General features: G+C 29.3%; 1 protein-coding gene and 1 long non-coding RNA gene across 3 annotated transcripts; one reads left to right on the top strand and one right to left on the bottom strand.

Moving 5' to 3' along the window:
- Positions 1–7,308: 7,308 nt before the first annotated feature.
- On the bottom strand, positions 7,309–9,107 carry LOC112743461 (uncharacterized). 2 transcript variants are annotated; one of them, XR_003171943.3, is made up of 4 exons: positions 8,806–9,107; positions 8,573–8,607; positions 8,284–8,388; positions 7,309–7,532 (listed from the first exon to the last, which is right to left on the bottom strand). It is a non-coding gene; the product is annotated as an uncharacterized lncRNA (long non-coding RNA). The 2 variants fall into 2 exon arrangements; XR_003171944.3 differs by having other exon boundaries at positions 7,309–7,535; positions 8,806–9,105.
- A 4,400-nt stretch (positions 9,108–13,507) lies between these two features.
- LOC140176954 (uncharacterized) lies at positions 13,508–14,038 on the top strand. Its single transcript, XM_072208647.1, has one exon. It carries the CDS (start codon positions 13,508–13,510, stop codon positions 14,036–14,038), a length of 531 nt encoding a protein of 176 aa, XP_072064748.1.
- The last annotated feature ends 2,390 nt before the right edge of the window (positions 14,039–16,428 follow it).

The raw sequence follows: 16,428 nt of genomic DNA, 5'->3' as shown, positions 1-16,428 counted from the left end.
AATATATTCAAAAAGAATAGTCGTAATATATAAATTGAGTCAATAATTTAAATTTCTCTAAAACTAATTTAATCAAATACCAATATTAGAAATAAATTACTTAAATAATATTTAATCTATTCTAGTCTTTAGACACGTATAGATTAGAGTCATTCTCGTAATGACAATGAACTGAAACAACATCGTAAGTTCGAACATTTAGAATTCATACAAATTCAGACCATTCCTTTGTTCTTTGAAAATTTTCTGTATCCCTGATAGAGTTGAATCGAAATTCCTTTTATGAAAAAAGAGTTACGGAGATGGCTTTGATGTGTTAAGACTAAAATTCGAAAGTCACTATTTCTATTTGAGTGTGACACCCATTAAACCTGAAAGATCAAATAAAATAGTATCGCTGGTTTTATTCTCATTTAATTCTAAATCAAAAGTAATAATGACTTATTTAATTTAACATTAAATGAGATGACCATTATATAAGTTATTTAATGTAAAATAACTTAATTTATGATTATAATTAATATATGTATTGCCCATAAATAAATTAGGAAATAATAATTTCGTAACAAAATAATCATTCAATTTGAATTACAACTAATTGATTGATAGTAATTATAATAAATTATATGATATTTAAATAATTAACCAAATCAATTAGTTGATATAATTAATTTATTATAATAAAATAAATTTAATGAGTTAAAAAGATAAATTGAAAAATACCATCAGAAACATGTTACGACAGTTTTATCATTAAGTGCAGAAATTTAATTTTTACATAATAGAATAGATATTTACAGATTATTATATTAAACACAGACTAAAAAAATACACTAAACAAAATAAAAGCATCAATGGTAATATATAACCTAAAAAATTACTTAAATTAAAAAAGAACCTGTGATGAATTATAATAACTCTATATATGAGAAGTAAAAGTAAAATAAATAATTAAAAATAAAGTAAAAAGAGCAATTAAAAAAATTTAAAGAAGATAGAAAAGATAATGTGTGAAGTAGATAAAAAATGTATTGTAATAGAATATTAATATAATTAATTAATAGAAAGGATGAAAGAGAAAAATCAAAATACGATCTTATTAAAAAAATTTCAAAAAAAATATTTTAAAAAAATCTATTAATCAACTTTTATAAAAATATTACAAAAATTTAAATTATCTTTAAATAAAATAATAATACCCTTAATAATTATTAATCAAAATAAATAAAAAAAAGAATTAATATAAAACAAAATCATAGAAAAATATTAGCAAAATTAAGATAAAAAATAAAAATAAAAAATTACAAATATTTTACCCGAAGTACAAAATAGAGAAAGAGAAAGGAATATATAAAATAATAAGATAATAATTTGAATTAATTGAGTTTATTTATTTCATTGCTTTATATATTATTTATTAAATAATTTAATATTTATCTCAATCATATTAAATAATAAATTAATTATAATTAATTTGGTTTAATAAATCAAACAAAATTTAAAATAATTTGATATTTACTCTAATTAAATTAAATATTTGAATTTATGATTAATATAATTTAATGAATCAAATAAAATATTAAATAATAAAATATTTATCCTAAACAAATAAAATTACATAATTGATTAGTTATAATTAATACAATTGAATGAATCAAACACATTAAATTAAAAAATAATTTAATTAATTTGTATCTTAAGGACACATTTTAAAAATATTTATTTTTCAACAACTTTCATAAAAAAAAATTTATAATATTGTTAACCTATAGTCTAAAGGCACAATTATAATAACTCATTAAAAAGTACTTAATTAATTAATATAAATAATTAATATAATTGATTTAGTTCAAGAAATTAAAAGAAATAAATATGAAAGGAAGAGATAAAGAAAAAGTAAAATCATAAAAATGTATATCCATTAAAAAGCAATAAAAAGTTCCTTTTAGTTTTTTATTTATTAATTATTAATTTATTATAATTAATTTCACAACATTTGTTACACATTATTCATCTTATAAATTAATACAATTAATTTATTAATATCAATTATCGATAATTAATTATAATTGATATAACTTATTTCGCTATACTTTCTAAATAAATAATTAAAAATGCACGTCTCAATTTTTTGTTAAAGTAAAATAAAATCTATTCTATTATATAAAAATCGAATTTCTACACTTAATGATGGAGCTGACATGGCATGCTCCGAAGAGTGTTTCCCAATTTAATTATTTTAACTCATTCAATACAATTTATTACAATAACGTAATTATTTCAACTAATTAATTTGATTAAATATTTAAATAGTAATATAATTTATTATAATTTATATTACTTAATTAATTATACTACATTAATTATAATTTGTTATATTTATATTAGTGAATTGGTTTTTTTCTTTATGAAGTTTAAAATAAAATAAATAATTTATTGTTTATTCTAATTTATATTTATTAAATTTAATTATATATTATATATGAATTAATGTTAATTTATAAATTATTTTATATTATAATATTGAATCAAATAAATTGTAAATTACTTTAAATTATTACGTATCTATCTATTCTATTATATAAAAATCGAATTTTCGCACTTAATGATGGACCTGATATGGCATGCTCCGCAGAGTATTTCCCGATTTAATTATTTTAACTCATTCAATACAATTTATTGCAATAACTTAATTATTTCAACTAATTAATTTGATTAAATATTTAAATATCAATATAATTTATTATAATTTATATTACTTAATTAATTATACTACATTAATTATAATTTGTTATATTAGTGAATTGGTTTTTTTCTTTATGAAGTCTAAAATAAAATAAATAATTTATTATTTATTCTAATTAAATTCATTAAATTTAATTATATATTATATATGAATTAATGTTAATTTATAAATTATTTTATATTATAATATTCAATCAAATAAATTGTAAATTACTTTAAATTATATACGTATGGAAAAATGGATTTAAATGTGGTTTATATACTATAGATAGTATTTAATTAAGAACGGTGTATTTTTAAGTATTTTGATATGAGTTAATTATATCAGCTAATTAATTTGATTAGATATTTAAATATCAATGTAATTTATTATGGTATATAATACTTGATTAATTTTACTACATTAATTGTAATTCCTTATATTAGTTAATTAGTTTATTTATTTATAAAATCTGAAATAAAATAAATAATTTATTATTTATTCTAATTGAATTCATTAAATTTAATTATATTATATATAAATTAAAGATAATTTATAAATTACTTTATTTTCTTAGCCTTTTATATTCCGTGGATTGTTGAGTTTTAAGTTTTATATTTCCGTAAGCAAAAGTAATATAAGGCAAAACTTTCTTCATTTTAAACAGAATTATTCTATGTATTATTAACTAATATCATTATTTTTGATTTATTAATAATATAAAATAAATTTATATAACAAATTATTAATTAAACTCATTCTAAAACGTAAGCAAAATAAATTAATTTCCTAGGCAGCCCAATGTAAATCCATGATTTATACAATAAGCAGACAAAGCATAGAACTTGCGAATTGTGATAAAAAGGAAATAAAAAAGTAGGGCCCACATAATGTTGACTTGCTTGTCTCTATTGCATCTTAACAAAACGTGAGTCTACGGCAAGCAAACATATACGCTAGCAATGGAGAACGGCGTATATGTTTTTAAATTTTTGTTTTTAAATTTTAGAGTAAGATACTACATGTCGTGGAAGTAAAATTATAAGTACTGTGTTTTGTGTTTTAATACTTTTGATCATGTGAAATTACAAGTGAAATTATAGAAAACAGTAATAACAATTCTGGCAAATGGCTGGCGTTCTAAAAGTTAAAATTTGAAGCGATAAAAAATATTATTATATACACGTTGATAAATTGTATCACCAGTTTTTTTTTTCGTAAATTCTATGTTGAATTACTCAACAATTAATTAATCAATATATAATTTCAAGCTATATTTTTGTTATTATATAATACGTTTTATTATTTTATATTTGTAATAAATATTTATTATATAGCTCATTGCTAAAATAAAAATTTTTACTAATTAATTAGGTTCACAGATTATAGTTATTTTTTTAAATCTAAGGACACTTTTCGTTACTTTCTATTCGATAATTTTTCTATCATATATAATTATACAACTCATTTAAACAATGATTATTGCACATAGGTACCAATATTTTACAGAATATTATGTATGGTACTAGGCTCTTGATAAATTCAGATGTTCTTGAGGCTGTGATGCTTTGAAAAAGGTATTGTATCAATATTGTGAATTATTTATGGTGGTGCATATTGACTACATTTTTATGGCGTTATAATTGATAAGTAGCGTGTACTATAGAGAGATCTTGCAGTACCTGTCTGTGCTTTCTGGCAAATCGACGTATGTTAATGAAGATGAAGTTTTATATTCCACTGAGAGGAAGACAATAAAGGAGTTACGTGCGGCTACAAATGTGAGTACCTTATAAAAAACTACTTTTTTATGTTTAGTTCATTGTTTATTTTTTTTACTTTCAAACTGTTTCTACGTAGGCTGGATTTTATGTTGTTCTGGCCACTGTTCTTGATGTTGAACCTGTTCTAAGTTGGTGGTATAAATCTTGTGTTTGTAGCGTGAAGGCAGAAGTTAATGCGGATACATACTTCTGCAATGGCTGTAATAAGGACGTGAATAATGTGGTTAATAGGTACGACTCTAATTGGACTTATTTGTGCAATCTTTTCATAAAAAAGCAATATAGTTATGTAATTGATTATGTCTCTTTTTAATTTATTTAGCAATATCTAGCTTAATACCAACAATTAGTAGACAATAAAAAACAATTTATTAAAAACAAAAACTGCTTTGATTGATGAAAATATTGTCTATCAACAAAAAAAAAAAACAAAAATTGACAAAATGAGATAGAGTGCATAAAAAAAATTCGTATACCTACAACAATTTTATACCAAAGTCTTATCTGCTGGACTAAAATCTAGAAAACTGATCAGCCTAAAAAATTTGTGTTTGAGCATTTAAATTGTGAATATAATTTTTATGATTTTATTGTAACTAAAGGGTGACAGGCCAAGTGTTAATTGATGTTTTTGAATAAAAAATAGGTATAAGTTGAATTTGTTGTTTTTTATGGTATTGCTACAACAACTTTTGTTGTGTTCGATAAGGAGGCCGCAGCTCTATTCGGACGGACCTGTATTGAGATGGTGAAAGAGTTGAATGTATGTGATTTCTACTATTGAAACCATTTGAATGGTTATGATGATTCAATATCGGATATGAATATAGAAGATAATTTTATACCATCCTCAAAAACTTTAGATAGTATGTAAAAATATTATCTGTATGTTTATTTGCATCTTTTTGTACATCATGGACTAAATTGCATCGGTATGACAAATGAATATCTAAAGAGAGTTCATTCAGCAGATGTGTGGGATATAGAAAATCCTATTTATCAATGTCAATACTGTAAAGTATGGATGTGGTCTAAAGAAAGGCTTGCTAAATTCAAATAGTCGCCCCAACCAAAATTTTTATTATGTTGTATGGAAGGAAAGATCAAGCTTCCTCTACTTTCTGTGCCTCTTGATGAGCTCATTCAGCTTCATAATAGAGGAGATCAAAGAAGTATTCATTTCCTAAAAAATATAATGGCATTTAATTCAATGTTTTATTTTACATCAATAGCCGAAAAAATTGATCGTGGGGTGAACAATGGGACTGCTCTTCCAATTTTTAAGCATGGGGCCAAAACTAGCATAGCATTGGTAGCTTACTTCCTCCGGATAATCTCCGACCAACATTTGCCCAGCTATATATCTATGACACAGAAAATGAGATTGATAATCTGATAGGCACACTTCGGTAATTTTCATGCAACTAGTCAAATATTTTAGTTATTTTTTATCTGTGAGAGAAAATAACATAAAATTTATTGTGTTTTTTTTTTGTGCAGTTCCAATGAAGCTATAAATGAGTGGGATAAGAAAATTGTAGTAATATTAAGAAACATGCTATACAAATATAATAGTTTGGTAAAGAGTTTTCGCTATGCGAGAGATAGGCACCAACAAAAAATTTGTACAAACATAAAGCTTAAGTTGATTAGTAAAAGGACTACAGATGGCAGGACATACAACTTGCCATCTGCATCTGAAGTGGCTGCATTGATTGTTGGTGATGTCAAACAACCACTACAAAAAAAAAGGCCTATGGTCACGGTAAAAAACCGTGACCATAGCTAGTGAAAAGGGTGACCATAGATCTAAGGTCACGGTTTTGGACCTATGGTCACGGTTTTTTACCGTGGCCTATTCTGCCGTGGCCATAGGTCTATGGTCACGGTTTTTTTACCTATGGTCACGGTTTCTATGGTCACAGTTATAATTTTCAAATTCCGACACTTTAGGCCACGGTTTTTAACCGTGACCATAGGGAAATCTATGGTCACGCATAAAAACCGTGACCATAGCCATATCTATGGTCACCGTTTTGGCCGTGACCATAGCCTCTATGGTCACCCTTTCTTAAAACCGTGACCATAGCCTTATCTATGGTCACGGTTTTGGCCGTGACCATAGTCTCTATGGTCACCCTTCCTCAAAACCGTGACCATAGCCTTATGTATGGTCACGGTTTTGGCCGTGACCATAGAGCCTATGGTCACCCCTACGCAAAACCGTGACCATAGCCATATCTATGGTCACGGTTTTGGCCGTGACCATAGCCTCTATGGTCACCGTTACTCAAAACCGTGACCATAGCCATATCTATGGTCACGATTTTGGCCGTGACCATAGCCTCTATGGTCACCCTTTGTTAAAACCGTGACCATAGCCTTATCTATGGTCACGGTTTTGGCCGTGAGCATAGCCTCTATGGTCACCCTTCCTCAAAACCGTGACCATAGCCTTATCTATGGTCACGGTTTTGGCCGTGAGCATAGCCTATATGGTCACCCTTACGCAAAACCGTGACCATAGCCTTATCTATGGTCACGGTTTTGGCCGTGACCATAGCCTCTATGGTCACCCTTACTGAAAACCGTGACCATAGCCTGTATGGCCACCCGTCTTCAAAACCGTGACCATAGAGCCTATGGTCACGGTTTTGGCCGTGACCATAGGTTATCTATGGCCACCCTATTTTAAAACGTTGACCATAGCCTGTTTTGTTTTATGAGCTTTAATTTTTTTTAAAGCATAATCACATCTCAAATTAATGATAATCACAAAATAAATCTAAGAACAAGAAATGTAAATCATAAAACTTTCATTATAAACTAGATATGTTTAGTTTTTAGTCTAAATAACATAAATCAAAATAGAGTATAATGTATCCAATTACATGTAATACCGAGTAAAGTCTCTTTTCAAAAAGTACGAAACACATAAGAAAAATTACATTTAGATAACTAAAGTGTGAGACCCATCCCATGTGATATTTGTATAGAACATATTTTCTTCACATCATGTCTTCCTGCTAGCAAAAGAAATAAACATGTTAAAACAGAGAAAAATTGCTTATGATAATGCAATACATATGTAGCAAACTTTAATAAGTCAGTTAACTTAAAAATTTCAACTACTAAACAGCAAGGAGTATTTGCTAGGGTTTTGATGAGCCACATAACAAGAAAATCTTAGCCAAAACTTATACATACATGTCCCTCTTTATGTAAACAACAAAGTCCAATTGATATAAACCTACCTATAACACAAGCGACAAACCTAAATAATAATTGTTGAAAAAAAATTCTAAATTATATGCGGTACCAAACTTGTTAGGAGCATAACAAATTCCAGCATTGTGAAGAAACCATGTGAAGGGTCATGCAAGTCACACACAGCACAGTTGGAAGAACAAGATTCAAGATGCAAGAATCCAGCGTAAAAGCTAAAGAACACACAGCACCAGACAAATCTGAAAAGCATGATACTACTCAATTTCCAAACATATTATAGAGTTCAAAACATCAAGAAGAACAAGATTCAAGATGCAAGAATTCAACGTAAAAGCTAAAGAACACACAGCACCAGACAAATCTGAAAAGCATGATACTACTCAATTTCCAAACATATTATAGAGTTCAAAACATCAAGAGACTATAAAAACCTGAAGAAGTGAGATTCTTACTGTTTATGCAGCAGCAGCAGTTAACAAGTTAACAAGTTAACACCAAGAGACTATAACAAGTTAACAACACACAACTACATAAATTAACACCAACCTAGTTAAGCAATAAAGCTACTGGGTCCATCAAAAACAACAATGACAACACGAACAGTTCTCGCAGTTACAGCAGCAGCCATAATCTTTAAAGGAAACCGGAAATCTACAAAAAATTATAATTGTGTTACCTAATTGAAAAAGAGCACAGGTATTAAATTGAAAAAAGAGCACAGCCCAAAACTCACAGTGTCAAAAATAAGAGCACAAACAATTGAAAAAACTTACCTAATTGCAAAAACTAAGCTACTTAAATTGAAAAGAAAAGAAAAGCAAGAAAAGAAACTCACTTGGAATGAGTAACTGGGTTCAGCATTGAGGGCTCCTGGAAAAACAGAAAAGGACAAAAGAAACCACGCATGAAACCACGCATGAAATCGTGAAATCGTGAAAAAAACAATGAACCTTAAAAAACAAAAGAAATCGTGAAACTACGCATGAATTTGAACAAAATAAAACCACACAGGTATTATCAATATAAAAAATTACTGAAACAATTGAAAACCCATGAAAAGAGCTTAACCTTTTTTTGTAGGTATCTGAACGCAATAGAGGTGAGGGATGCGACGGTGAGGGGTTGACAGAGTGAGAGGTTGAGAGAGTGAGAGGCACAGATGAGTGAGGGTTTGGGAGAGTGGGGGTTGAGAGAGTGACAGATCACAGACTGCGGCTGCGATTACGGTGGAGAGGGAGAGAGGATGAAGAGTGAAAGGAAGGGGTTACGTCGGATAGTGAGGGTTCAGAGCTGAGAGGGAGAGAGAGCCGAGAGTGGAACTTACAAGAGGGAAAGGAGAATTTTGGGAGCGGGATTGGGGATTTTGGGGGGGGGGGGGCGACGTCGTTCTGGGCTTCTGGGGAAAGGAATTAAAAAAAAATTACAAAAAAATTGATTTTCGAAAAGGGGGGAGGGGAAAACGACGCCGTTTTGGACAGGGTACTCTATGGTCACCCTTTTTCGAAAAACCGTGACCATAGACCCTTTTTGGTCACTGTAAAAAACCGTGACCATAGACCCTTTTAGGCCACCCCTCAAAACCGTGACCATAGACCCTTTTAGGCCACCCCCAAAACCGTGACCATAGACCCCTTTAGGTCACCCCCCAAAACCGTGACCATAGACCCTTTTTGGTCACCCTTTTTTGAAAAACCGTGACCATAGCCCCTTTTTGGTCACTGTAAAAAACCGTGACCATAGACCCCTTTAGGTCACCCCCAAAACCGTGACCATAGACCGTTTTAGGCCACCCCCCAAAACCGTGACCATAGACCCCTTTAGGTCACCACCCAAAACCGTGACCATAGACCCTTTTTGGTCACCCTTTTTTGAAAAACCGTGACCATAGCCCCTTTTTGGTCACTGTAAAAAACCGTGACCATAGACCCCTTTAGGTCACCCCCAAAACCGTGACCGTAGACCGTTTTAGGCCACCCCCCAAAACCGTGACCATAGACCCTTTTAGGTCACCCTTTTTTGAAAAACTGTGACCATAGACCCTTTTTGGTCACTGTAAAAAACCGTGACCATAGACCCCTTTAGGTCACCCCTCAAAACCGTGACCATAGACCCTTTTAGGCCACCCTTTTTTAAAAAACCGTGACCATAGGTACTCTATGGTCACCCTTTCCAAAAAAAAACCGTGACCATAGCTTTTTTTTTGGTCACCCTAAAAAACCGTGACCATAGAGGGTCTATGGTCACGGTTTTTTACCGTGACCAAAAAAACCGTGGCCATAGACCCAAAATGTTGTAGTGAACTAAGCAAAGATAGAGATATTATTATAAAGAATCAGACTAGAAAGCTCCAACAGATTGATGTTTTTCACCCATCTTATTTAACCTTGCAATATCCATTGTTGTTTCCGTATGGGGATGATGGATTTCGTTTGGGTATTGCAACATCAGATTCTATCTCTGCTAGACCTACAAAGAAAAACAAAACAATCACTTTGTGATAATTCTTTGCTTTTCAACTATGTACAGAAAAAGATGGGTGAATCTCCGTTAATTTTGAGATCAAAGAGATTATTCTAACAGTTTCTGGTAGATGCCTACACAATGGTGAAATCAGAGAGGTTAAAATCCTTTAGGTATAAACAACCACAGTTGAGGGTTGATAAATATAAATGTCTGTATGAAAGTCTTATAAACAGGGATGTAGATGCTGCAAGGCTTGGCAAAAGAATCATTCTTCCCAATATTTTTACCGGTGAACCTAGGTACATGATTAATAATTGTAAAGATGCATTTGTAATTTTCAGATATGCAGGATATCCTAGCTATTTTATCACTATGACCTGTAACCCTGAATGTGATGAGATAAAAAGAGAAGTGACTCCCATTGGATTAAAGGCAGAAGATCGTCCTGATATATTGTGTCGAGTTTTCAAGATCAAACTTGATGGTTTGATTGATGACCTAAAAGAGGAAAAAAATCTTTGGCAAAATTTTGGGATGTAAGTCTATGTTTATACAACACCTTATTAAAATCTTATATTGTAATGTTTTGCTCATTTGTCTTTTTCAATTTTCATATGTTTGCACTATAGAGTTTCAAAAGAGAGGGCTTCTGCATGCACATATCCTTTTATTCATGAGTAACGAGTTCAAGCCACAAACACCAAATGACATAGACAAACATATAACAGCTGAGATTCTTGATAAAAATAAAAGGCCAAATCTACATGGAACTGTTCAAAATTACATGGTACATGGTCCATCTGGTCCGTACAATAAGAATTCACCTTGCGTGAAGAATGGATGATGTTCAAAGTTTTATCCCAAAGAGTTTAGACAGTGAACACTCATTGATAAAGCCAGATTTTCCAAATATAGGTATACTGATAACGGTCGAAAAGTGAAGAAAAGGGAATGTGTACTAGACAATAAGTTCATTATTCCTTAAAATCCAGAATTGTTGCTCAAGTTCGGGTGCCACATAAATGTGGAATACACATGCCAAACAAGTTCTATTAAGTATTTGTTTAAGTATGTACACAAGGGCAATGACCGTGTAACAACTACCCTATACAACACTGGTGATCCGTCAGAAGCCACACAAGTTGTTAACAAAATTAGGAATTACTACGATTGTAGGTACATTTCAGCATGTGAGGCAGTCTGGTTTATTTGGATATGAAATCCAAGAGAAAGAACCATTTGTGATTAGACTTCCATTCCATTTGGAGGATTAGCAACCTATGGTTTATAGTAAAACTTCTAATGTGAATGATATCGTCGAAAGAGTAATATCTCAAGTCCATATTTTTGGGATGGATGGCGGCGAACATGTCATATCCCTATGCTTGAAGTCTGACTTATGCTGAGTTTCTAACCAAGTTTGTTTGGAAGGCCGATGCTTTAAAGTGATTTCCTTAAAAGCAAGGCTTTGCAATTGGAAGGTTGATTCATGTATCTGCAGGTAATGACGAGTTTATATTCAATTTTGATTTTATTTATTTGATGATTTAAATTTAAAATCTTAACAGCATGTACCCCACGTCCATTTTATTCAATTTATCTACACTATAAAACAATGTTCAAATAATTTTCAGCAGTTATAATCTGTAGATTATACAATTTTAGAATTGTTCTATATTTTTTAGAAAAATTAATCTTGTGTAGATGTGTAGCTACATAATAATTGAAATCGCATAGCCTAATCCATTTAGCAATTTAAAAGTGGGATTTTAACCAAGTTTTTTGCAGCAAATACCGAAGAATATTACCAACGACTTCTCTTGAATACTCAAATATGATGTATGAATTTTTGAGATATAAGAATAGTAGGAGGAACAATTTATGCTACGTATAGAAATGCATGATTCGTCCTTGGACTCTTGTAAGATGACAGAAAATTCATGGATGGAATTAAGGAAGTAAGCTCGTGGGCCTCAGGATCATATGTTAGAAGGTTATTTGTCATTCTATTAACATCCAACAATATTGCAAGACCAGAACATGTCTAGGATAGATGTTGAACTCTCAGATGATATTTTGTATCGACAGAGAACCATAGTGAACATGAGGGGTAACTTTTTATAATTGCATCGCAATTATAAAAGTTCTTCATTATTGATCATTTTTAGTTTGGTTGAATTTTTATAGTATCCTATAATATGGAGAGTTAACTATGTCAGATGATGAAATTAATCAGTTGTGCTTAATAGATATAGACAAGATCTTACATTCCTATGGTAAAATCTTGAAAGACTATCCTCCTGCCTTTATCAATTGAAGTTGATAGTTCTTTATTAACCGAAAGGGTTATCAACTAAACTTTAACAGGAATGATTTAAAGAAAAATACCTCAGACATGTCAGCCATCGCAACACCTGAGCAGAAATATGCATTCGATAAAATTGTTACAGCTGTGTATTGTGATGAAGGGGTTTTTTCTTTGTGTATGGTCATGGGGGTACTGAAAAACCATTTCTCTATAACCTTATGTCTGCTGAGATTTGCTCAAGGGGTGATGTTGTGTTAAACATTGCTTCAACTGGTATTGCATCTTTACTTCTTCCTAATGGAAGAACTGCACACTCAAGGTTCAAAATACCGCTGAATATAACTAAGGATTCTGTATGTAACATAAAACCTGGTTCCCCTCAAGCAATGTTGTTGTTGAAAGCCAAACTTATAATTTGGGATGAGGCTCCAATAGTTAGTAGGTACTGCTATGAAGCACTTGATAAATTCTTAGGTGATATATCATGAGGTTTTCTCCAACATATAACAAAGATTTGCCCTTTGGAGGAAAAGTGGATGTACTAGGTGGAGACTTTAGAAAATTCTTTCTATCATTTCACGAGGATTGAGACAAATTAGTCTTACCTTTGGAAGTTTTGTCAGGTGCTCAAACTAACAAAAAACATGAGACTCTTTGTAGGGACGACTGCTTCAGATCAAGATGAGACAGAGCAATTTGGTGAGTGCTTATTGAAAGTTTGTGATGGTCTAATATGTGATAATATGGATGGTGAATCTGAGATATGTCTTCCAGGAGATATTTTTATTCCTTCTTCGGACCAGGTATTTGATGAGTTGGTTCATATTTCATATCAAAATATTTTGATAACATGTCCTCAAAGGATTTTTTCAAAGTAAGAACTATACTGGCTCTCACGCTGGACATCGTTGAAGAGGTCAACAACCATCTGATGGCTATCATTTTTGGAGGAAAAAATTATATCTTAGATCGAATTCAATTTGTATGGATGAAGGGAATATGGAGAGTCAACTAGATCTCTATGGTCTTGAATTACTGAATAGCATAAATTGCACTGATTTGCCTCCACATAAATTAATACTCAAAGTTAGTGTTCTAGTGATGTTACTGAGGAATATTGACCAATCCAGTTGTCTTTGTAATGGTACAAGGCTACAAGTTAGGAAACTTGGAAATTATGTCATAGAATGTGAAGTCTTAACAGGTAATAATGTTGGTCATATTGCTTTGATTCCAAGAATGAATATGGTACCAATAAATGGAACCGTCCCAATTAGATTCCAACGAATACAGTTTCCTATAATAGTATCATTTGCCATGACAATTAATAAGTCTCAGGGACAAACTTTATCTCATGTTGGATTGTACTTAACCAAACCAATTTTTACACACGGCCAACTATATGTGGCAATTTCAAGAGTTAAGAGTAAGAGAGGTTTAAAAGTTTTACTTATGAATCACGTAGAAATGTCTGCAAATTCAACCATCAATGTTCTTTATAGAGAAGTCTTTGAAAAAATAGGATTCTAATATAAATATTTTAATTTTATTTTAAATTCTGCATCAACGTATAATTATTTTACTTAAAAAAAGTGTAAAATAATTATTACTCACTATTTTAAGTTAAACTTTGATTTTGATAATAATTTTATAAATTTCTTAATATAATAATTATTTTATATTTTTTTAAAAAATATCTAAACATATCATTTTTTTTACCTTTATAAATTTTTCCGTGCTGAGCACGGGTTCATACACTAATTAAATATATAAATTGAGTAGATATGAATCCGAAAATTATAAATTTTATTAACAACTCAAATAAATTAGTACCATGAAATTAAATTTAATGTCTATTTTAAAAATAATTACTGACTTTTTATTCCATTAATTATTAATAATTTAAATAAAATAATATCCTATAACTTATTTTGTTATTTATTTTAAGTAATTACTAACATAGTTGTTAGTAATACCAAATATATATTATCAACATAACTTTATCACGGGTATTTCAATTTTATCGTCATTGCAATTTTTTACCATCTTACTTTTTTTAATTGTTATTATGTTAATAGAATTATTAAATAATATTAAAAAATTCTTTAAAAATAGAAATAGCGATGGCACATTGAATAATTAATTTAATAGAATTAAATTTAAACAAATAAGATGATTCAATTAATTATATAAATAATAGTATATTTATAAATATTAATATTGAAAATAGTCTCACTAATGTAAATAATCAATACAATAATTATATGAAAAAAAAATAATTACATAATTGCATAATTTTCAAGATCCTATATAGTTGAATCTAACGGACATATAAAAAAATATCTATATGATAATGTCCTAATATTTTAGTATACTATAAATCATATTATAAATTTATATATCATATTATAATTTTAAATCAACTCCTTAAACACATTATAACATAAACCATCTAAAAAGATACATCAAATTAATGAATATCACATGGGTCACAACATACACTCTAAATTGTCACAATATTTCAAATAAAAAGAGCATCAATATAGAGAAATCAATGAATATATATAACTAAAATAAAGAGCAACAAAGAGATACACAAAAAAAATAAAATAAAATAAAGAGAATCAATAAAAACATTAACATATAAAAAATATACACGAACAATGTATATATTAATTGTGAATCACAAAAAAGACAATATATGATAAAATATAATATTACAAAACAAAATTATAGTAAAATTATTTAAAAACAACATAAAAATGACACATTTTTTTTGTTAATTTTAATCAGAATTTAAAATTTATAAAAAAAGTATGCGTCTAATAATAAGCAATTAAAATAAACAAAAATTTTAAAAAAAATAAAAAAATGAAATGTATTAATAAAGATAAAAAAAAATTTAATAAATTATAAAAATTAAACCCAAACACGAGAGAGAGAGGGGGAGAGAGGAGAGAAGGGAGAGAGAGAAAAAAAGCAAATGAGTAAAAATATTTGATCTGGTATAAATAGATAGTATTGAGAAAAATAAACTAATTAAATTAATTTATATATTTCATTATCATATTTATTATTTATTAAATAATTCGATATTTACTCCAATCAAATCAAATAATTAATATAATTAACTAAATTAATTAATTCATATAATTAATTATAATTAATCAATTCATATAAATTATAATAAATGGTGAGATTTGAATGCCTAATCAAATTAATTAATTGATATAGTTAATAAATTATAATTGATTTACTTTAACGAATTAAATGGAATAAATCAGGAAACACCTTAAGAGTATGCCACATCAGTTCTGTTATTAAGTGTAAAAATCTGATTAATAAAATTATTCTAATAACAAAAAGTTTAAAATAAGAAAATTTAAATATATTACCAATCTTTGAAATTGCATATCCGAGTTTGTCACGAATTTAGCAAAATTGAACTTAAACTGAGGGAATTCAATCTCATTATGTGCTCTACTTCGAAGATCTTCGGGCAGACGTAAAAAACATGGAGGGGATGGAACTTGAACTTTCCCTATAAAGTTCCGTGGAAACAATTCCTCAATCAAAAATTGAGTTCCTCCCAAGAAAGCTAACTTTAACCGCATTCCATTAGGTCGGTCATAATAGGTTAGTAGATCCAACCATCCTTCGGTAAAGTAGAGATTATTGCCCCTTCTTTAAACGCTTACATCCATGTAGTTGGAACGCGAATCAGTGAAGACAACTTGATGAGCTATTTTATGGATGTGATGTATTATAAACGATTGTGGCAAAAGACAATCGAACTAGAACATTAGACGATAAGAATAACTTAGAGTAACAACAATTAATAAATAATCAAAAGAATAATATAATAGAATGAATATATGAAAATATTATAAAAAATTATAAATTGTACCTTAAAAGGATCG

The sequence above is a fragment of the Arachis hypogaea genome, chromosome 2, assembly GCF_003086295.3.
Source record: "Arachis hypogaea cultivar Tifrunner chromosome 2, arahy.Tifrunner.gnm2.J5K5, whole genome shotgun sequence".
Lineage (NCBI taxonomy): Eukaryota > Viridiplantae > Streptophyta > Magnoliopsida > Fabales > Fabaceae > Arachis > Arachis hypogaea.
Note: the sequence above shows the minus strand (reverse complement) of the source record. Positions and strands in the feature narration are given on the sequence as shown.